The sequence below is a fragment of the Aquarana catesbeiana genome, linkage group LG02, assembly GCF_042186555.1.
Source record: "Aquarana catesbeiana isolate 2022-GZ linkage group LG02, ASM4218655v1, whole genome shotgun sequence".
Lineage (NCBI taxonomy): Eukaryota > Metazoa > Chordata > Amphibia > Anura > Ranidae > Aquarana > Aquarana catesbeiana.
In genome coordinates this window covers 794,774,806-794,798,514 of record NC_133325.1, presented here as the reverse complement: position 1 = coordinate 794,798,514, position 23,709 = coordinate 794,774,806, and the positions used below count along the sequence as shown (strand labels likewise).

Sequence of the window (23,709 nt, the reverse complement as noted above, 5' to 3'; positions counted from 1 at the left end):
ATTCAAAAATTGTTGCTTGATGTGTTATACCCTCTGGCAGGTGTATTTTAACAAAATTATTGTTTACAACTGGTTTTGTCTGACAATCTGCGAAAAAATGTTTAACCCCGAGGGGGTTGAATGCCTGTGATGTGGTGGCTGTATGTGACTTAATGACACAAGTACCATTGATATGGTGAATATACAGATAAAGTTTGACGCTATTCCACGAGCGGGCGCAATTTTGAAGCGTGACATGTTGGGTATCAATTTACTCGGTGTAACATTATCTTTCACAATATAAAAAAAAAAATGGACTAACTTTACTGTTGTCTTATTTTTTTTTTATTCAAAAAAGTGAATTTTTTTTCAAAAAAAGTGCGCTTGTAAGACCGCTGCGCAAATATGGTGTGAAAAAAAGTATTTCAATGACCGCCATTTTTTTCTCTAGGGTGTTAGAAAAAAATAAACAATATATAATGTTTGGGGGTTCTAAGTAATTTTCTAGCAAAAAAAACCTGTTTTAAACATGTAAACACCTAAATTCCAAAACGAGGCTGGTCCTTAAGTGGTTAAAGCACAGACCAAGGGTTCTAAAGATGGCTACACAGTGTCATATACTGTGACTGCGCAGTACCCTGGGGGGGGCATTTACAACAGGAACGCAGAGAAGAATCACCAACACCAGCCGTCACCCAAATAAGAAATTTTTGAGAAATTATTAGTTTTTCAGAAAGCACTGGACACTTTTTGAGCACAAGTCACTTTGTTTGTTACTTTGTTTTTTGTTTTGTTTTTTATATTGGTCTATTTTGTCACATTTTATCTGTATATTCACCATATCAATGGTACTTATGTCATTAAGGCTCTGTTTCCACTAGTGCGACTTTTCATGCGACTTGGGACTGAAAAGTCGCATGACAAATTGTATCCCATGATTTCCAATGAGTACCGTTCATATCTGTGCGACTTCAAAGTAGTCCCTGCACTACTTTGGTCCCACTTTGATGCGACTTGAGGTCCATAGATACAGGCATTGCTTCAAATCGCGGTAAAATTCTCTTACCTCTTGGTTTCCATCACCCTGGCTTATTCCATTGAGTGAAATTGTCAATTATCCTCTTAAAGCGGAGTTCCACACCATGATTTTCAATGACTACCATTCATATTGGCACGACTTTAAGTCGTGCCGACTTGAAAGTAGTCCCTGCACTACTTTGGTCCAACTTCTATGTGAGTTGTACTCCATAGACCTCAATGTTAAACCCTCAAGTAGCATGCAAATCGTACCTGAATAATATAGACACGATTTCAGTACAACTTTGTAAGCACAAGCCTGGCTCTCTGATCGGGAAAGGAAAACTTTTTTTTTCCTTTCGCAATGAGCGACAGGCAGTGCTGACAGCTGTCTGGTATGAATCCTAAGGGGGAACTCCACGCCAAGTTTTAAATGGAAAAAAACGGTGTGGGTTCCCCCCCAGGGGCATACCAGGCCCTTAGGTCTGGTATGGATCTAAGGGGAACCCCCACGCCCAAAAATCGGCGTGGGGTCCCCCCCAAAATCCATACCAGACCCTTATCCAAGCACACAGCCCGGCCGGTCAGGAATGTGGGTGGGGACGAGCGAGCGCCCCCCCCCCTTCCTGGGCCGTACCAGGCCGCATGCCCTCAACATGGGGGGGGTGCTTTGGGGCATGGGGGGCACCCTGCGGGGCACCCCACCCCAAAGCACCTTGTCCCCATGTTGATGAGGACAAGGGCCTCTTCCCGACAACCCTGGCCGTTGGCCCCAGATCCCGGCCCCCCACCCTATGTGAATGAGTATGGGGTACATCGTACCCCTACCCATTCACCTAGGGGAAAGTGTCAATAAAAAACACTACACAGGTTTTTAAAGTAATTTATTAGGCAGCTCTGGGGTCCTCTTCCGACTTTGGGGGTCCTCTTCCGACTTCGGGGGTCCTCTTCCGACTTCGGGGGTCTCTCCGGCGTCTCCTCCCGGTGTCCTGATCTTCTGCCGGCTCCTACGCTATCTTCTGCAGCTCAATTGCTAGCGGTGGCCTGGACTTCTGCCTTCTTCTATGTATTTTAGGGGGACCCCCATGCCGATTTTTGGTTCCCCTTACAATCCATACCAGACCCCAAGGGCCTGGTATGCCCCTGGGGGGGAACCCACGCCAGTTTTTTTATTTAAAACTTGGCGTGGAGTTCCCCCTTATGATTCTTACCACCTACTATTGTTTTCATTTGTTAATGCCAAAAACGTGGCAAAGTCGTACTGCTCCCAAATCGCGGCAAATCGCGGCCGAAAAATCGCGCGACTTTGAAGTCGTATAAGTGTGAAAGGGGCCTAAGACAGGTATTTGCACCCACTTCCGGCATAGACTCCCACGGAAGTCTATGCCTCTTCCTGTCCCTCCGCGCTGTCTGCTGGGAAACACACAGCTCCCAGGAGATAGCGGGGAGCACTTATGACACGCAGCGCGATTCGCGCATGCGCAGTAGGGAACCAGGAAGTGAAGCCGCAACGCTTCACTTCCTGATTCCCTCACCTAGGATGGCGGTGGCAGATGCCGAGAGTCGAGCGAGTGATCGGCGTCGGCTGCCGACATCGCTGGACTCCAGGACAGGTAAGTGGCCATTTATTAAAAGTCAGCAGCTGCAGTATTTGTAGCTGCTGGCTTTTAATATTTTTTTTTTAGGTGGACTCCCGCTTTAAAGACCTCTTTCTCAATTTGTTACATCCAGCAGAGGGTGAAACACATTGAATATAATTATAAGGCACTGCGCCTTGCAGAGGGTGCATATACTGAACACCAGCACATAAAGCCATCATATATTCATTGTTTCCTAATTTTCCTTGTTTTCTCTGAGGTCTTATAGTATTGCACTCTGCAGAGGGTGCAACACAGTAGCAGAACTGTATCAGGTTTAAATATATACGTTTTTTTCAACTAGAACAGCGCCACACCTACTCTCCTTTAATCAATCTAAGTATACTCCACCTAGGTGATAGTATATCTGTAGGGGCAGCAGTTCATTCTAAAGCTTCCTGTACTTTCTCCCTTTGCGCGGATTTACCCATAACCTACCTCACTACCTGTGGTGTGTGTGTGTATAATTAAAAAAAAAAAAAAAAAATATATATATATATATATATATATATATATATATATATATATATATATAAATTGGTATGAACACTGAGCAAAGTTATAAACACAACACTTTTGTGTTGGCCCCTATTTATCATGATCTGAACTGAAAGCTCTACGACTTTTTCTATGTACACAGAAGGCCAATTTCTCTCAAATATTGTGTTTTGCTAAAATTCATTTTACTGTACAGTACAATTTTGGTTTGAGAGCGTTTTGCAAGACAAGCAAAATTTTTTAATTCATTTTTTGACCTGATATACAAGCGCTGTCTTGATATACGAGTAGCGTCATGTCTCAACTGGTGTATAAAAAAGAAGAGAGGCGCCTCTAAGTGTAGCAATGTGGTTACATAAAATGAAGGTACAACATTTAGCAATTCGCATGGTTGATGATTAAAAGAGGCTCATTTAAGTATACAGGCATCCGGGGTAAAGTTGTCCACATAAACCATCCTCTGAACCGTCATTGACAGCGTCCCATACAGGCTGCGCTCCACTGAGCGGTTCAAGCCTCACTTTCAGATCACTCTATTGCAGGGTAGTCTTCGCGGTCACGATCAGAGACTGACAGCGGTGAGTGCCGGCAGTGTGGAGGACGATCTGTGTGGTCAGTTTTACCCCGGATCCCTGCATACTTAGATGTGCCTCTTTTAATCACCAACCATGAGAGTTGCTAAATGTTGTACCTTCATTAAATGTGACCATATTGCTACACTTAGAGGCGCCTCTCTTCTCTTTTATACTCTGTAGTTCCTGCTGGATTTTGCTTCTAATCTCCTTGTGGAGGCTTCCATTTGTGGATGGACATTTTATGGTTATACAATCACATTGCTATAATCTTTTTATATGGACTATAAATAAAGGGCTGTCAGTCCGCCGGGCAAATATCATGTAGCATCCAAAAAATGTGGCAGCCGCTGTTTTATTCTCCAGGGTCTCTGATTTAAGAAAAAGCATAATTGTTTCCTTTCCGATTTCTTAATCTAATTTTTATGGTAAAAAATGTGTTTTCTCTTCCGCAGTAACCATGACGAGCTCAGGAAAGGAAAACTCCCGGATGAAGAGCTACAAGAACAAGTCTCTGAATCCAGATGAGATGCGGCGAAGGCGGGAGGAGGAGGGGCTACAGCTGCGCAAACAGAAGAGAGAAGAGCAGGTGGGTAATCATGAGGATGGCGGGGGGGGGGGGGGGTTCCCTCTTCAATTCCTCCCATTGGTGAGGCCCTTGTTTCAGGGCCATTTTTTCTTTTATTTTTTTTCATTTATTAAAATTCAGACACATGTACAAAAAGTAGATCTCCACCTCTCTGGGGATGCCTACCTCTGCCTTAGATAATCTCACACTGCAGATATACAGCTATGAGGCTATGGAACAGCAGTGCATAGGCACAGGAAGTAAAAACAGAATGAAGCAGGGATTTGTTTGTATTGCAGGTCTTCAGGTACAGCTTCCTCTCCAGCAAGGAGAACAGTGAGCAGCACAGTGGTGACATCACCAAATCTCTCTCCAAATCTGGTGAGACTAGCAATCCGAGGCAGTAGTGCCTTTTAGATGATCTCACAGTGCAGATATACAGCTATGAGTCTGGACAGAACAGGAGTGCCTAGGCAGGAAGAGAGAACAGAATGAAGCAGGTAGATCTTTTCAGTGCTGGTCCTTAGGTACAGCTTTCTCTCCAGCAAGTGGGTGAGGAGCACAATATTGACATCACCAAATCTCATTCCAAATCAGCTGAGACCAGCAGTCAGGGGGAGCAGTGCCTTAGATAATGTCACACTGCAGATACACAGCTATGAGGCCCAAAACCGCAATGCCTAGGCACAGGAAGTGAAAACAATGGAGCAGGGAGAGCTTTGCAGTGCAGGCCCTCAGGTACAGTTTCCTCTCCAGCAAGAACAGTGAGCAGCACAGTAATGACATCACCAATTCTCACTCCAAATCTGCTGAGACTAGCAGTCAGCGGTAGATAATCTCATGCTGCAGCTATACAGCTATGAGACTATGGAACAGCAGTGCCTAGGCACAGGAATTGAAAACAGAATGAAGCAGGGAGTTGTTTGCAGTGCAGGTCCTTGGGTAGAGCTTCCTCTCCAGCAAAGAGAACAAAGAGCAGCACAATAGTGACATCCCCAAATCTGGAGAGACTAGCAGTCAGGGGCAGCAGTGCCCTGGATGATCTAATACTGCAGATGTACAGCTACGAGGGTATAAAACAGGATTGCCTAGGCACAGGAAGTGAGAACAGAATGAATAAAGCAGAAGCAGGAAGTTATTTGCGATGCAGGTCTTAAGGTACAACTTCCTTTCCAGCAAGGGGGGTGAGCAGCACAATATTGACATCACCAAATCTCACTCCAGATCCAGCCAGGGGCAGCAGTGCCTTAGATGATCTCACGCTGCAGATATACAGTTGGGTCGATATATATTTTGGACACGGGCACAATTTCCATACTTTTGGCTCTGTATGCCACCAGAATAAAATTAAAACAAAACAATCCAAATGATTTTGAAGTGTAGACTTTCAGCTTTAATTCAAACAGTAGAACATAAATATCAAGTACAAATTTTAGGAACTGCAACCATTTTTATACACAGTCGCCCCCCCCCCCCCCCCCCTCCCTTTTCAGTGGCTCAAAGGTAATTGGACAAATGAATATAATCGTAAATAAAATGTTCACTTTTAATGTTTTGTTGAGAATCCGTGACTGGCAAAGACTGGGTTTCCTCCTCTCTGATACTTTGCCAGGCTCTAACTGCAGCCGTCTTCAGTTGTTCTTTGTTTGTGTCTCTTTCTGCCTTTAGTTTTGCCTTCAGCAAGTGAAATGCTCAATTTGGTTAAGATCAGGTGATTGACTCGGCCATTGCAGAATATTCCACTTCTTTTCCTTCAAAATCTCCTGGGTTGCTTTTGCAGTGTTTTTTGGATCATTGTCCATCTGTACTGTGAAGCGCCGTCCAATCAACTGCTGCATTTGGCTGATTCTGGGCTGACAGTATATCTCTGAACACCGCAGAATTCATCCGGCAAGCCATGCAGGCCCTTGTCATCACACTGCAAGCTCCATCATGTGACCACAGATGATGATGTGTGCTTTGGATCATGAGCTATTCCAAGCCTTCTCCACACTTTTTTCTTCCCGTCATTCTGGTACCGATAGTTTCATCCGTCCAAAGAATGCTTTTCCAGAACTGGTCTGGCTTTTTTAGATGTCTTTTGGCAAAGTTTAATCCTGGCTTTTCTATTCTTCAGGCTTACGAATGGTTTGCACCTTGTGGTGAACCCTCTGTATTTGCTCCCGTGAAGTCTTCTCCTGATTGTAGACTCTGACAATGATAAACCACCTCCTGGAGAGTGTCCTTCACTTGTCTGGATGTTGTGAATGGGTTTTTCTTTACCATAGATAGGATTCTGCGCACATCCACCACTGTTGTCTTCTGTGGACGACGTCCAGGCCTTTTTATGTTGCTGAGCCTCACCAGTGTGTTCTTTTTTTCTCAGCATGTACCAAACTGTTGATTTGGCCATTCCTAATGTTCCTGCTATCTCTCTGATGGATTTGTTTAGTTTTTTTTGAAGCCTTACAATGGTCTGTTTCACTTGCATGGACAGTTCCTATGAACGCATGATGTAGGTTCACAGCAGTAGTTTCCAAATGCAAATACCGCACTTAGAATCAACTCCAGACCTTTTACCTGCTTAATTGATGAAGACATAACGAAGGAGTAGCCCACACTGGGACATGACACAGCTTTTAATTTAATTGTCCAGTTATGTTTGGTCCCTTGAAAGAGGAGGGGTGGCTAATCTTAAGAGCCTTAATTCCTAAACCCTTTCTCCGATTTGGATGTACATATCCTCAAATTAAACCCGAGAGTGTGCACTTTTAGCCCATATCCATTATATAAGTATAGCTTGAATATGTTTTGGTAAATACCTGAAAAAAACGAAAATTGTGCCTGTGTCCAAATATATATGGAACTAGCTGGAGAGAAAAGAATTGCTGCCCAATTCGTTCTGCTGAACCTTCAGATCTCATTGTAAGGAGATAATCGATGTTATTCACTTTACCTGTCAATGGTGTTCTATATATACACTCACCGGCCACTTTATTAGGAACACCTTACTAGTAGCGGGTTGGACCTCCTTTTTGCCTTCAGAATTGCCTTCATTCTTGGTGGCATAGATACAACAAGGTGTTGGAAACGTTCCTTAGAGATTTTGGTCCATATGACATGAGAGCATCACGCAGTTGCTGCAGATTTGGATGTGCAGTTGCTGCACATCCATGATGCCAAATCTCCCATTCCACCACATCCCAAAGGTGCTTTACTGGATTCGGATGTGGTGAGTGTGGAGGCCATTGGAGTTCAGTGACCTCATTGTCCAGTGGTGAGATGATTGGAGCTTTGTGACATGGTGTATTATCCTGCTGGAAGGAGCCATCAGAAGATGGGGACACTGTAGTCATAAAGGGATGGACATGGTCAGCAACAATACTCAGGTAGGCTGTGGTGTATAAACCATGCTCAGTTGTTACTAAGGGGTCCAAAGTGTGTCAGGAAAATATCCCCCACATCATTACACCACCACCACCACCAGCCTGCCTGAACCTCTGATACAAGGCAGGATGGATCCATGCTTTCATGTTGTTTACACCAAATTCTTACCCTACCATCTGAATGTTGCAGCTGAAATCCCTCATCATAATTTTCCAATCTTCTATTGTCCAATTTTGGTATGAATTGTAGCCTCAGTTTCCTGTCTTTAGCTCACAGGAGTGGCACCCGGTGTGGTCTTCTGTTGCTGTAGCCCATCTGCTTCAATTGTGTTGTGTGTTCAGAGATGGTATTCTGCATACCTTGGGTTTAACGAGGGGTTATTTGAGTTACTGTTGCCTTTCTATCATCTGGAACCGGTCTGCCCATTCTCCTCTGACCTCTGACATCAACAAGGAATTTTCTTTCACACAACTGCTGCTCACTGGATATTTTCTCTTTTTCCCACCATTCTCTGTAAACCCGAGTGTCATGGACTTTGGGCTGCAGAAGAACCATGGCCTGGAGAACTGTGTGTTATAATGTGTTCTTGCGTTATCCAGAGCTGGTCACTAATTGCTTGTGGCTTCTTATGCAAGTTAGTCCTATGGGGGGGGGGAGCTGGACTGTCTCAGGAGGTCATTGTTATGATAATAGGACTAGCTGTACTGTGTAAGGTGACCTTTGTCTGAGATAATGGGAGTAGCCCTTATCTGATGGGTTGCTGTATCAATTCAGTGTGTTTCTAAAAATAAAGCAGTTCATTTTCTGGTGTACTCCAACACTGGTGATGTCTGGTCCTTGGGGTTTCTATAGCCAGATCCATTGGTCTCATGTTCCAGGGCTTGGGAAGCAGCTTCTTGGTGGGAATACCCAACAGGGTGTCCGGACTTCATCACACCGAGAGATGGTTGTGCATGAAAATAGCAGAAATACTCGGACCACCGCATTGGGGACTATATTGAACATATCTTCGTAAACTGTCCTGGAGATGCCCCCTTGGAAAATTTACATCTACAGAAAATGTATAATTTTCTTAAAATGCTACGGAAATCCAGCCCAGACCTAGCAGTACGCATTATGTTCGAAAATAGGTGCATGCAGGAGGTCTCTATGCGGGGGGAGGGGGGATCTCCATGCTATATAAACTACTCTCCAATTCTACGGCCAAGTTGAATTATCAGATGGCCTGGGAGAGGGACCTGGACATATCTCCGGAGGTGGAGGACTGGCACAAATGGAGCACACGGATTCACGAAGGCGTTTTAAACGTGACTTTGATTGAGGCTAGCTACAAAGTGCCTGCTAGATGGTACCTGGTACCGGAGCGCCTCTCAAAAATGTTTCCAGTCTCGTCAGGCCTCCTGCTTCAAATGATGTGGCCAGATAGGCACGCCTCTACATACATGGTGGACTTGTCCTAAAGTGTGTAGGTTTTGGATGAGAGTGCACTCTTATTCTCTCACTAACGTCGGTCAATATTATTAAACATGCGAGTATTGCCCTACTGAATAAATCAGTCCAACGTTCCAAGGCGCACACAGACCCTAATATATTTCATGTTCCTGGCAGCCAAAATTGCTATTGAAACCACATGGACAAGTCCAATTATAGACAAAGCCTTAGTGAAACGTAAACTAACTTGGATAATGCTAAATAAAAATAAAATGGTTAGTGTTTTGCCAGATAAACAACATCTTTTCGACAAAATATGGTCTCCTTGGCTCGCCTATTTGTAGGTTCCAAACATGAGGTGCTGATTCCAGGAGCAGTTGGCATTGGACTTTCAGACAAACCCACCTCCTTTTCTTCTCTCTCTCTCTTACTCTTTTTCTCCTCCCGCCCCTCCCCATTCTTCCCTCTTCTACCCCTTACTTTTACCTCCTTTTCACAAACGATCGGTATTGGGAGTCTCATTTCCCACAAAAGCCTGCATTGTGTTTTGACAATGGTGAGAGTAACTGCACATTGTAAAATAGAAGTTTAATCGTTTGAAGAATATTTTATAATGGTTTCATGATAATGTTGGTCAAGCTTTTAGGTTTATGGGTGTACGGTGGACGAAACCTGTAGGGCTATGCCGAGGATGATCCCCCTCCACCCGTGGGAGCCTCAGGGGTTTCCTTTGTGCATCCACCTGCTTAATGTTTGTTCCTCATGTTCTCTCTTGTGCCTACATTGGTCACCAAGGTTGTCCTGTCTCATACGCAATGCCTCAATTACGTGCCCCCCCCCTTCTCATTTAACATTATTGTTAAATGATTTGAGCATGGCAAGGATTGTTTGGCGCTCTATCCTGTGATGTTTATGATTTTTTTTTTTTTTTTTTAAATAAAAGCTATTGTAACAGAAATACTCAGACCAGCCCATCTGGCACCAACAACCATGCCACGTTCAAAGTCACTTAAATCCCCATTTCTTACCAATTCTGAGGCTCCGTTTGAACTTCAGCAAGTCGTCTTCAGCACGTCCTAGATGCCTAAATGCATTGAGTTGTTGCCATGTGATTGGCTGATTAGCAATTTGTGTTTATTAAGCAATTGAACAGGTGTACCTAATAAAGTGGCCGGTGATCAGTGTATGTACTGGAACCTAACCACTTGCTGCCTGCCATATAGCAATGTGACGTCGGCAGAGTGGTTGCGAAATCCTGACCGGACGTCATATTATGTTCTCAGGATATCAAGCCACTGCGCACCCCCGGTCAGTCTGACACACCGCAACTCCGATCTAGGTAAAGAGTCTCAGACAGAGACTCTTTACCACGTGATCAGCCGTGTCCAATCACGGCTGATCATGATGTAAACAGGAAGAGCCATCGATTGGCTTTTCCTCACTCGCGTCTGACAGAGGAGAGCTGATTGGCTGCTCTCCTGACAGGGGGGGGTCTGTGCTGATTGATTATCAGCGCAGCCCCCCCCGAGGATGCCCACACCGGACCACCAGGGATGCCACCACCAGGTATGCCACCCTTGATCACCAGGGATGCCACCACTAGTCACCACCAGGTATGCCACCCTTGATCACCAGGGATGCCACCACTAGTCACCACCAGGTATGCCACCCTTGATCACCAGGGATGCCAATCAGTGCAGTGCCCACAATGTGCATCACTGGCAGGCATTTGGCACTGATTGGCATCCATCAGTACCACTTATCAGTGCCCATCTGTGCCGCCTATCATTGCTCCATCTGTGCCGCATATTAGTGCTTATCAGTGCCGTCTTATCCGTGCCCGTCAGTGCAGCCCCATCAGTGCCCATCATGAAGGAGAAAACGTACTTATTTACAAAGTTTTGTAACGAAACAAAAAAAAAAAGGTGAAAATTAGTCTGGGCAGGAAGGTGTCTAAGTGCCGGTATTGAAGGGGTTAATGTCCTGATGGAAGTGGTGGGCAGTCGGAGTGCAGCGCCCCTCTTCTCTCTGTACAGGTATCAGTGTATGTATGCCGGCTGCCGCTGTCAGTCAGTGATGAGGAGGATGCGGGGGATGGGAATGAATCTTCACGCGGCATTACTGGGCACGGAGCCGCACACAGGGGGGCTGATGATGGTTTCTGAGGATCAGAATAACGTCCTCGTGTCCCGGACTCTCTGGAGTGAAAATCCCAAACAATTACAAGAACTCGGAAGAGAAAGTTGTCTCCACAATTTAAGTAATAAATTGACCCTGAATGTCAGACAATCCATCTGATGTTGGTTCTAATATGACGAAGGATTTCCATCTGTTTCCTGTGTTGTCGTCACATTGCAGGTTGCATGTCAGAGGAGTGACTAGTGAGACACATCATACATATCACACACATCATACACATCATACATATCACACACATCATACATATCACACACATCATACATATCACACACATCATACATATCACACACATCATACATATCACACACATCTCACACATCATACATATCACACACATCATACATATCACACACATCATACATATCACACACATCATACATATCACACACATCTCACACATCATACATATCACACACATCATACATATCGTACACATCATACATATCACACACATCATACACATCATACATATCACACACATCATACATATCACACACATCATACATATCGCACACATCATACACATCATACACATCACACACATCATACACATCATACATATCGCACACATCATACATATCGCACACATCATACACATCACACACATCACACACATCACACACATCACACACATCTCACACATCACACACATCATACACATCACACACATCACACACATCACACACATCATACTTATCACACACATCACACACATCACACACATCTCACACATCATACACATCACACACATCATACATATCACACACATCATACATATCACACACATCATACATATCACACACATCATACATATCACACACATCATACATATCACACACATCATACACATCATACACATCACACACATCACACACATCACACACATCATACATATCACACACATCATACATATCACACACATCATACACCTCATACACATCATACACATCACACACATCATACACATTACACATATCATACACATCACACACATCATACATATCACACACATCATACATATCACACATATCATACACATCACACACATCATACACATCACACACATCTCACACATCTCACACATCATACACATCACACACATCATACATATCACACACATCATACACATCATACATATCACACACATCATACACATCATACATATCACACACATCATACATATCACACACATCACACACATCACACACATCACACACATCATACACATCACACATATCACACACATCATACACATCATACATATCATACATATCACACACATCACACACATCATACACATCACACATATCACACACATCACACACATCATACACATCACACATATCACACACATCATACACATCATACATATCATACATATCACACACATCATACATATCACACACATCATACATATCACACACATCACACACATCATACACATCATACATATCACACACATCACACACATCACACACATCACACACATCATACACATCATACATATCATACATATCACACACATCATACATATCACACACATCATACATATCACACACATCACACACATCACACACATCACACACATCACACACATCACACACATCACACACATCACACACATATCACACACATATCACACACATATCACACACATCATACACATCTGTGTGTCTGTGAGGACTATTGTTAGTAAAGAGAGGAGTCCTACAAGAGAAGTGGAGGATTAAAAAAAAAAATATATATACTGTATATATTTTTTATAATAACATACACTATATTACCAAAAGTTTTGGGACACCTGCACATGATCTTTAATGACATCCCAGTCTTAGTCCGTAGGGTTCAATATTGAGTTGGCTCCGCCCTTTGCAGCTATAACAGCTTCAACTCTGCTGGGAAGGCAGTTCTCAAGGTTTAGGAGTGTCTATGGGAATGTTTAACCATTCTTCCAGAAGAGCATTTGTGAGGTCAGGCACTGATGTTGGATGAGAAGGCCTGGCTCGCAGTCTTTCTAATTCATCCCAAAGGTGTTCTATCGGGTTGAGGTCAGGACTCTGTGCAGGACAGTCAAGTTCCTCCACCCCAAACTCGCTCATCCATGTCTTTATGGACCTTACTTAGTGTACTGGTCCAAATCATTTGGTGGGAGGATTATGGTGTGGGGCTGTTTTTCAGGGGTTGGGTTTGGCCCCTTAGTTCCAGTGAAGGGAACTCTTAAGGCGTCAGCATACCAAGACATTTTTGACAATTTCATGCTCCCAACTTTGTGGGAGGAGTTTGGGGACGGCCCCTTCCTGTTCCAACATGACTGCGCACCAGTGCACAAAGCAAGGTCCATAAAGACATGGATAAGCGAGTTTGGGGTGGAGGAACTTGACTGGCCTGCACAGAGTCCTGACCTCAATCCGATAGAACACCTTTGGGATGAATTAGAGTGGAGACTGCAAGCCAGGCCTTCTCGTCCAACATCAGTGCCTGACTTCACAAATGCTCTTCTGGAAAAATGGTCAAACATTCCCATAGACACACTCCTAAACCTTGTGGACGGCCTTCCCAGAAGAGTTGGAAGCTGTTATAGCTGCAAAGGGCGGAGCCAACTCAATATTGAACCCTACGGACTAAGACTGGGATGTCATTAAAGATCATGTGTGTGTAAAGGCAGGCGTCCCAATACTTTTGACAAGTGTGTGTGTCTGTGTGTGTGTCTGTGTGTGTGTCTGTGTGTGTGTCTGTGTGTGTGTCTGTGTGTGTGTGTGTCTGTCTGTGTGTGTCTGTGTGTGTGTGTGTCTGTGTGTGTGTCTGTGTGTGTGTCTGTGTGTGTGTCTGTGTGTGTGTCTGTGTGTGTGTCTGTGTGTGTCTGTGTGTCTGTCTGTGTGTCTGTGTGTGTGTCTGTCTGTGTGTGTGTGTCTGTGTCTGTGTGTGTGTGTGTGTGTGTGTGTGTGTGTCTGTGTGTGTGTGTGTGTAGCATAAATCCAATGCTGGTTCTATACTGAGAACTGAGCGATCAAAGACAGTTGATCACTCAGTTCTTGGGTCCACTCTGGGCAAAGAGCGGTGGCTGACCATGATGTGCTGTCATGCTTAGTGTGGTCAGTTTTTAGTAGGAAAGCAGGACTGACAGGAACACCAGGGATTTCACAGAATGGAAGCAATAGAAAGGGAACAGGAGACTTTTTCATCCAAGTACAAAAAAAAAAATAGGGTTTCCATCTGTGTGGATTTAGCGGAGTGGATCGGATGTCAGTGGACATGTCACCGCTGTGATATCTATCGGTCCATAGACCTGTATGGAGCGTCCGTTCAGGTCTGTCTGAAAAACTGACAGGCCGACCTGAACAGTCCACATGTGTGAAAGGACCCTAAGTCTTGTAAGATTATCAGTCACAGGCAACAGTTCCTTAGTTGATGTCGCAAAGCATATACAGTGCCTTAAAGTAATCATACCCCTTGAAATTTTCCACATTTTGTCATGTTACAACCAAAAACATAAATGTATTTTATTGGGATTTCATGTGATGGACCAACACAGAGTGGCACATAATTGTGAAGTGGAAGGAAAATGATAAATGGTTTTTCAAAATTTTTTACAAAAAAAAAAATGTGAAGTGTGTGTGTGTGGGGGGGGGGGGGGGGGTTATTTGTATTCAGCCCCCTTTACTCTGATACCCCTAACTAAAATCTAGTGGAACCAATTGCCTTCAGAAGTCACCTAATTAGTAAATAGAGTTCTCCTGTGTGTCATTTAATCTCAGTATAAATACAGCTGTTCTGTGAAGCCCTCAGAGGTTTGTTAGAGAACCTTAGTGAACAAACAGCATCATGAAGGCCAAGGAACACACCAGACAGGTCAGGGATAAAGTTGTGGAGAAGTATAAAGCAGGGTTGGGTTATAAATAAACATTCCAAGCTTTGAACATCTCACGGAGCTCTGTTCAATCCATCATCGGAAAATGGAAAGAGTATGGCACAACTGCAAACCTACCAAGACATGACCGTCCACCTAAACTGACCGGCCGGGCAAGGAGAGCATTCATCAGAGAAGAGCCAAGAGGCCCATGGTAACTCTGGAGGATCTGCAGAGATCCACAGCTCAGGTGGGAGAATCTGTCCACAGGACAACTATTAGTCGTGTTCTCCACAAATCTGCCCTTTGTGGAAGAGTGACAAGAAGAAAGACATAAGAAGTCCTGTTTGTAGTTTGTGAGAAGCCATGTGGAGGACACAGCAAACATGTGGAAGAAGGTGCTCTGGTCAGATGAGACCAAAATTGATCTTTTGGCCTAAAAGCAAAACACTATGTGTGGGGGAAAACTAACACTGCACATCACCCTGAACACACCATCCCCACCGTGAAACATGGTGGTGGCAGAATCATGTGGTGGGGATGCTTTTCTTCAGCAGGGACAGGGAAGCTGGTCAGAGTTGATAGGAAGATGGATGGAGACAATACAGGACAATCTTAGAAGAAAATCTGTTAGACCCCTTTCACACTGGGGCGGTTTGCAGGCGTTATTGCGCTAAAAATACCGCCTGCAAACCGCCCCTAAACAGCCTCCGCTGTTTGTTCGGTGTGAAAGCCCGAGGGCTTTCACACTGAAGCGGTGCGCTGACAGGACGGTGAAAAAAGTCCTGCAAACCGCTTCTTTGGAGCGGGGAAGGATCGGTGTATTCACCGCTCCTTCACCGCTCCTGCCGATTGAAATCAATGGGACAGCGCGGCTATACCGCGGCAATACCGTGGCTATAGCCACGCTGTACGAGTGATTTTAACCCTTTTTTGGCCGCTAGCGGGGGTTAAAACTGCACCGCTAGCGGCCGAATACAGCTGCAAGAACGACGGTACAGCAGCGCTAAAAATAGTAAAAAAAATAGTAGTTGTACTGCCGACGCCCCCACCGCCCCAGTGTGAAAGGGGCCTTAGAGTCTACAAAAGAATTGAGACTGGGGCGGAGGTTCACCTTCCAGCAGGACAACGACACAAAACATACAGCCAGAGCTACAATGGAATGGTTTACATCAAAGCATATTCATGTATTAGAATGGCCCAGTCACAGTCCAGACCTAAATCACATTGAGAATCTGTTGGAAGACTTGAAAATGTCTGTTCACAGACGCTCTCCATCCAATCTGACAGAGCTTGAGATATTTTGCAAAGAAGAATGGGCAAAAATGTCCCTCTCTAGATGTGCAAAGCTGGTAGAGACATCCCCAAAAAGACTTGCAGCTGTAATTGCAGTGAAAGGGGGTTCTACAAAGTATTGACTCCGGGGGGCGCCATACAAATACCCCCCCCCCCACACTTTTCACATATTTATTTGTAAAAAATGTTGAAAACCATTTATCATTTTCCTTCCACTTCACAATTATGTGCCACTTTGTGTTGGTCCATCACATAAAATCCCCAAAAAATAAATGTACGTTTTTGGTTGTAACACGAATAAATGTTTAAATATTTCAAGGGGTATGAATACTTTTTTCAAGGCTCTATATACAGCTATGAGGCTACAGAACCAATGTTAATTTTGTCAGCGGCATTTTTACAGTGACAAAAACGAAACGAAAAGTACAACACATTTTTGTCCACTGATGAAAAAAACTGTGACGAAAATCAATTTGTTTTTGTAAACAAAGTTGTACAGCAGGGAAGTTTACCTTCTTTAGAACTTCTGGTTTCCAGGGACTCTGAGTGCTTCCTCTGGATGGAGACCTGTGGTTGTAGATAGGAGGTTGTCTGCAGAAGGTTAGAAGATCAATGGCTGTTATCTGCAGCCTGCAGGGGGATGTTCTATTAGGAGGGGGGGCTGGGCTGTGTAGTTAACCCTCTCACACTTCATACTGATATATAAAGGCCCCCTGCTCCTTGTCAATGGGCTTCACAGCTTGTCTACTACAGGAGAGCAGCACACTGTCTGATCTGGGCAGAATTAACCCTTTTGCTGCCAGAGCTGTTTTTGCACCCATGCTTAAAATAATCAATTTGGATCTAAAGATTACATAAACACCCCCCAAAACAATATATTGTTTCCTAAAGTGGTTGTAAACCCCCCCCCCCAAAAAAAAAACTGCAAGACAAAGGCATAATGAGCTAGTATGTATACTAGCTCATTATGAATTACTTATCTGAGATCGAAGCCCCTGCAGCGGTCCTCATTCACCACTCCAGCCGGCGACATCGCTCCCGGAGTTACTTCCGGGGATCACAGGCTCCGGCGCTGTGATGGGCCGGAGCTGCAATGATGTACTTTCCCACGCATGCGCACGAGAGCCGCCGGTAACGGTATACTAGCTGAAGCAATGATACAGGTGTGCCTTTGCTTCAGTGCGCACGTGCCTGTGACGTTGGCACATGCTGATACAGGGGATATCTCCTATACTGTGCAGGTTTAGGAGATATCCAGGGTAGCTACAGGTAAGTCTTATTATAGGCTTACCTGTAGTATAAAGTGGATGTAAAGGGTTTGCAGCCACTTTAAAGCAGACAAGTTCATGTAAATGTGCACTGCAAGGTGGTATCATCATACAAAGAGGTATTTATTTATTTATTTATTTTTTTCCAGTTTAACGTTACACTTCTGTCAAAAAAAAAAAAAAAAAAAAAGCAATATTCTTGTTTGGTTTACCTTTAAAGTGGAGTTCCATTCATTTGTGTGTTTTAAAGTCAGCAGCTACAAAAAGTGTACCTGCTGACTTCTTTTTTCCAAAAGTTTTAAATGAGATATAAAAACCGAAAATATTGACAAAAACATTTTGTAAGAACATTTTTACAGAATATTTTTTGGTAAGCAAGGTAACAATCTAGGGGTTGTAGACATACATACCAGGGTGGGATAACTAAAGCAGATGTACAAATCACAACCGGGCAATACTTATCAACAACTGGAGGTACCTGGATGGATCTGCCTACATTATCTGTTTACAGTAACCCCCTAGGTTTGCAGAATGAAGTAAAGGGGAACAACAGGAGGTGGTTGGGGTGGAGTAGAGGGGAGGGAGGTAGAATAGGTAATGCCAATTTGTCCCTGCTGACTTTTAATGAACGGACACTCACCCCAGCAGTTTTCTTCCTCTCGCCTCCCTCGGCAGCGCCGGCATCTCTACTATGGGCATCAAGCTGTGACAGCTTGTGGCTTCACAGCCGGGTGCCCACTGCACAAATGCGTGAGTGGCGCTGCGCTCTGTGATTGGTCCCCAGGTCTTCTAGGACCTGTCCTGTGTCCCAGAAGACTTCAGGAGAGAGAGGGAAGGAGAACTTCCACTTCCGATCGTCTAAGGCGACCTGAACGGAAGTGGCTGTGGGTACCTGCACCTTCCCACTCCCCCTCCCCACTCCTCTCCCCCCTCCCCACTCCTCTCCCCACTTCTCTCCCCCCTCCCCACTCCTCTCCCCACTTCTCTCCCCCCTCCCCACTCCTCTCCCCACTCCTCTCCCCACTCCTCTCCCCACTCCTCTCCCCCCTCCCCCCTCCCCACTCCTCTCCCCACTCCTCTCCCCACTTCTCTCCCCCCTCCCCACTCCTCTCCCCACTTCTCTCCCCCCTCCCCACTCCTCTCCCCACTCCTCTCCCCACTCCTCTCCCCCCTCCCCCCTCCCCACTCCTCTCCCCACTCCTCTCCCCACTCCTCTCCCCCCTCCTCTCCCCCCTCCCCACTCCTCTCCCCTCTCCCCCCTCCCCACTCCTCTCCCCACTCCTCTCCCCACTCCTCTCCCCCCTCCCCACTCCTCTCCCCCCTCCCCACTCCTCTCCCCCCTCCCCCCTCCCCACTCCTCTCCCCACTCCTCTCCCCCCTCCCCACTCCTCTCCCCACTCCTCTCCCCACTCCTCTCCCCCCTCCCCACTCCTCTCCCCACTCCTCTCCCCCCTCCTCTCCCCCCTCCCCACTCCTCTCCCCTCTCCCCCCTCCCCACTCCTCTCCCCACTCCTCTCCCCACTCCTCTCCCCCCTCCCCACTCCTCTCCCCCCTCCCCACTCCTCTCCCCACTCCTCTCCCCCCTCCCCACTCCTCTCCCCCCTCCCCACTCCTCTCCCCTCTCCCCCCTCCCCACTCCTCTCCCCTCTCCCCCCTCCCCACTCCTCTCCCCTCTCCCCCCTCCACCCTCCCCCCTCCCCCCCCTCCACTCCTCCCCCCCCCTCCACTCCTCCCCCCTCCTACTCCCTTAAAGCTGAAGTTCCACTTTTGGACGGAACTCCGCTTTAACCACATACGGACTGCCCCCCATCATTGTACGTCGGTACTTTGACGTAGAATACCGGGGTTATGGCAGCAGATAGCTGCCATGACCCCGGTATATTCTTAAAAGGCGGACAGTTCTCTTTCTGATAAAAGTGGTCTCCTTTGCTATATCGCCACAAGATCACTTTTATCGGGGGTGGAAGAGGGGCCCCCCCCTCCCACGCTGCGGTTGTCTCCACCGTTTACCGTAGTGGCGTGGAAGATCGCATCCTTTCCCCTGACAGGCCTGGAGCCGAGTGAGGAAAAGATGGGCTCCACTCGGCGCCATAACATTGGATGACGGATGCGACATCAAACGTCTAGTCAAAAGAGGGAATTTCTTATGTTTTTTCTTTAAAAAAAAAAAAAATTTATTTTATTTTTTTCATTGCATTGAAGTGCAAATGTGAAATCTGAGGGGTTTTTTTGGCCCCCAGATCTCATTTAAGAGGTCCTGTCATGCTTTTTTCTATTATGAGGGATGTTTACATTCCTTGTAATAGGAATAAGACTGACCCAATTTTTTTTTTTAAAGGGAAGTGTAAAAAGAAAAAAATTAAAAGTAAAATAAATAAGTGAAAAAAAAAAAATTTAAAGCACCCCGTCCCGCCTTCCCTCCAACCACTTTGCATATTATTTTATATATACTGTGATTCTGTACTTGCCAAATATGCTTTCTGTACTTGCCAAATATGCTGCAGAAATCTCCCTCCACTGAGTCTGGCTGCAGCCATTTTAACTGTGGGCAGCTGAAGCTGCTGCCTGTTCACTTCCTGGATTTATATAGACACACAGAGGCACACCTCCAGCTCTGCAGCTCTCATTGGCCCTCTTATGACTCATCCCCCCCTCCCTTCCTGACAAACTCTCACGAGAGTGAGACAGAGCTGTGAGCAGAAAAAAAAATGTATTATCCAAAATTAAAAAAACAAGGGCAGAAGATTTAATAGATGGAAAGATGAAAAAAAACTGACTGAAGGTCCACTTTAATACTATAAATAATAACCTATTAGATTTTTCACTCCAGGAGTATATAATCAGTTTGGAAATTGTAGAGAAATGCTTAAATAATGCATTACAATGTAATTAAACCCATTCAGTTTTAGTCAACTAAAATATGCTGGAGTTTTAGTCGATTAAATACGACTAAAACACTTGCACAAGACTAAAATTATACAAAAACTACATTGAAATTTTCTTCCTAAAATGAACGCTGTACAGAACACAGGAGTGGCTGGGCACAGGAAGGACATTGCTAATGTGTAGGAAGAATTCAAGATCAATCCTTCTGTGTACTGCTTGGGGCATGAAGGTTTCTTCCTATAAGATATCAAATCTTCACTTTTTGAGTCTAAATTCACTTTAAATCCATAATAATTGGAAAATAAATGTGTACATCCTTCTTCTCTTTTTACAGTTATATTCTATGACTGCAGTCAGTGTTTCTGTGTCATCACTGATCTCTCATCTTCTTCTGTTTTCTCTTCCAGCTGTTCAAGCGAAGGAATGTGGCAAATGCAGAAGAGACCCCTGAAGAAGAAGGGATGGACGGAAACTTACATGAATCCCAGATCAATAACATGGAGATGGCTTCGGTAAGGACAACGTGTCTCCTTCAGAGTGGATTTGATTTAAATCACTAGTAAAAAGGTTTGATTTAAATCATAATTTTTAAAGAGCAACTGTCATGTCTGTCCCGCTGTTGGCTCCTCCTCTGTCCCGCTGTTGGCTCCTCCTCTGTCCCGCTGTTGGCTCCTCCTCTGTCCCGCTGTTGGCTCCTCCTCTGTCCCGCTGTTGGCTCCTCCTCTGTCCCGCTGTTGGCTCCTCCTCTGTCCCGCTGTTGGCTCCTCCTCTGTCCCGCTGTTGGCTCCTCCTCTGTCCCGCTGTTGGCTCCTCCTCTGTCCCGCTGTTGGCTCCTCCTCTGTCCCGCTGTTGGCTCCTCCTCTGTCCCGCTGTTGGCTCCTCCTCTGTCCCGCTGTTGGCTCCTCCTCTGTCCCGCTGTTGGCTCCTCCTCTGTCCCGCTGTTGGCTCCTCCTCTGTCCCGCTCTTGGCTCCTCCTCTGTCCCGCTCTTGGCTCCTCCTCTGTCCCGCTGTGTCCCGCAGCGTCTCCTCCTCTGTCCCGCTCTGTCCCGCTCTTGGCTCCTCCTCTGTCTTGCTCTTGGCTCCTCCTCTGTCCCGCTCTTGGCTCCTCCTCTGACCCGCTGTTGGCTCCTCCTCTGACCCGCTGTTGGCTCCTCCTCTGACCCTCTGTTGGCTCCTCCTCTGACCCGCTGTTGGCTCCTCCTCTGACCCTCTGTTGGCTCCTCCTCTGACCCTCTGTTGGCTCCTCCTCTGACCCGCTGTTGGCTCCTCCTCTGACACGCTGTTGGCTCCTCCTCTGACACGCTGTTGGCTCCTCCTCTGACCCGCTGTTGGCTCCTCCTCTGACCCGCTGTTGGCTCCTCCTCTGACCCGCTGTTGGCTCCTCCTCTGACCCGCTGTTGGCTCCTCCTCTGACCCGCTGTTGGCTCCTCCTCTGACCCGCTGTTGGCTCCTCCTCTGACCCGCTGTTGGCTCACCGACAGTCCCATTCACTTTAATGGGAGGGCTGGTGATGCGGCAGTGACAAAACAAGGTGAGGGACGTGGCGGCAGCAGGTGATTGGATGCCCGCTAACAGGAGCTGCCATGATGGATCTGAAATGACAGGTGCTCTTTAAATGTAAGGACTTATTCTTGCTGGTAGTTAGACTCTTTAATATTTGCAAACAAAATGAAGATTTCCTATTTAGAATAATAAGCTGTCAGGTTAGTAAAATAGCGATATCAGAACCGATTCAATCATACAGTTTGTAGTGTACATAGGTTTGCAAAACAATGGGATAAAGGAATATTCCTGAACTTTGTTTTATCTCATGGTTACTGTGAAATTTTGTGAATGCATCAATGCAGTGCATATTATCTCAGCTTGCAGAGCTTGGATTCATTGAATGAGTTTACCAGAAGTGTAAATATTGCAGAATATACAGCCTCATGCTACATAACTAAGCTCCATTTCATGCTGAATAAACTAAATTATTAATGTATCTTAAATAGAAAACTAGATAGATTTTTATTATAAAAGCATTTTTTTAATACATTTGATAAAAATCAAAAAAATTCAGATTTAAATAAAAAAAAAAAAAATCAAATTTTTCTTCATCAATTTAGGCCAATTTATTCTGCTACATATATTTGGTAAACACAAATCCCAAAAAGCGCATATTGATTGGTTTGCACAAATGTTATAGCGTCTACAGACTATGGGATATTTTTATTTCTTTTTTACTAGTAATGGCGGCGTTTAGAGACTTATAGCGGGACTGTGATATTGCGGCGGACAAATCGGACACCTAACTGATTTTTGGAGACCAGTGACATTAATAAAGTGATCAGTGCTAAAAAATATGCACTGTCACTGTACTAATGACACTGGCAGGGAAGGGGTTAACATCAGGGGCTATCAAAGGGTTAACTCTGTGCCTAGGTTGTGCTGCTTCACTGTGGGGGAGGTGATTTGACTAGGGGAAGGCAAAGATCCGTGTTCCTGCTTTGCAGAAACACAGGATCAGAGCCTTCCCTTCTGGCAGAACGACAGTCTGCCTTGTTTACATAATCGGTGGATGCCGGCGGACATCGAGTCCACACGCTCCAGACACAGAGCGGCCGCCTTTCCGCGGTATATGTTCAGTGGGCGGTCCGCAAGTGGTAACGCTTCCTTGCTTTTTTTTTTTGCCAAAAATTTGCATTCAAAAAATCTCTGCGCAAATACCGTGTGACATAAAAAAAAATTGCAACACCCACCAATTTTATTCTCTAGGGGTGCTGCTTAACAATATATACAATGTTTGGGGGTTCCAAGTAGTTTTCTAGCGAAAAAAAAAAAAAAAAATTGCAAATTTTTACATGTATGACAGAAATGTCAGAATTGGCCCAGAAGACGACGCGGAGTTAGCCTTTAATGCCCCCGATTATTACATGAATCCAGCCAGGCCCTGCTCAACAGAGATCATTTGTAATATGGGAACAATTAGAAAAAAAAATAACAACTTAGTTGCTTATTAACCGCTTCAGTCCCGGAAGAATTTACCCCCTTCCTAACCAGAGCACTTTTTGCGATTCGGCACTGCGTCGCTTTAACTGACAATTGCGTGGTCGTGCGACGTGGCTCCCAAACAAAATTGACGTCCTTTTTTTCCCCACAAATAGAG

General features: G+C 45.3%; 1 protein-coding gene across 2 annotated transcripts in view; it reads left to right on the top strand.

Moving 5' to 3' along the window:
* Nucleotides 1–23,709, top strand: part of LOC141129441 (importin subunit alpha-5) — a 117,706-nt gene that overhangs the window by 40,997 nt on the left and 53,000 nt on the right. For both annotated transcript variants that reach the window (XM_073617476.1, XM_073617477.1), the window contains exons 2-3: nt 4,159–4,292; nt 20,972–21,076. In XM_073617476.1, the coding sequence (XP_073473577.1) occupies nt 4,159–4,292; nt 20,972–21,076 (239 nt within the window). The remainder of the gene's footprint in view (nt 1–4,158; nt 4,293–20,971; nt 21,077–23,709) is intronic.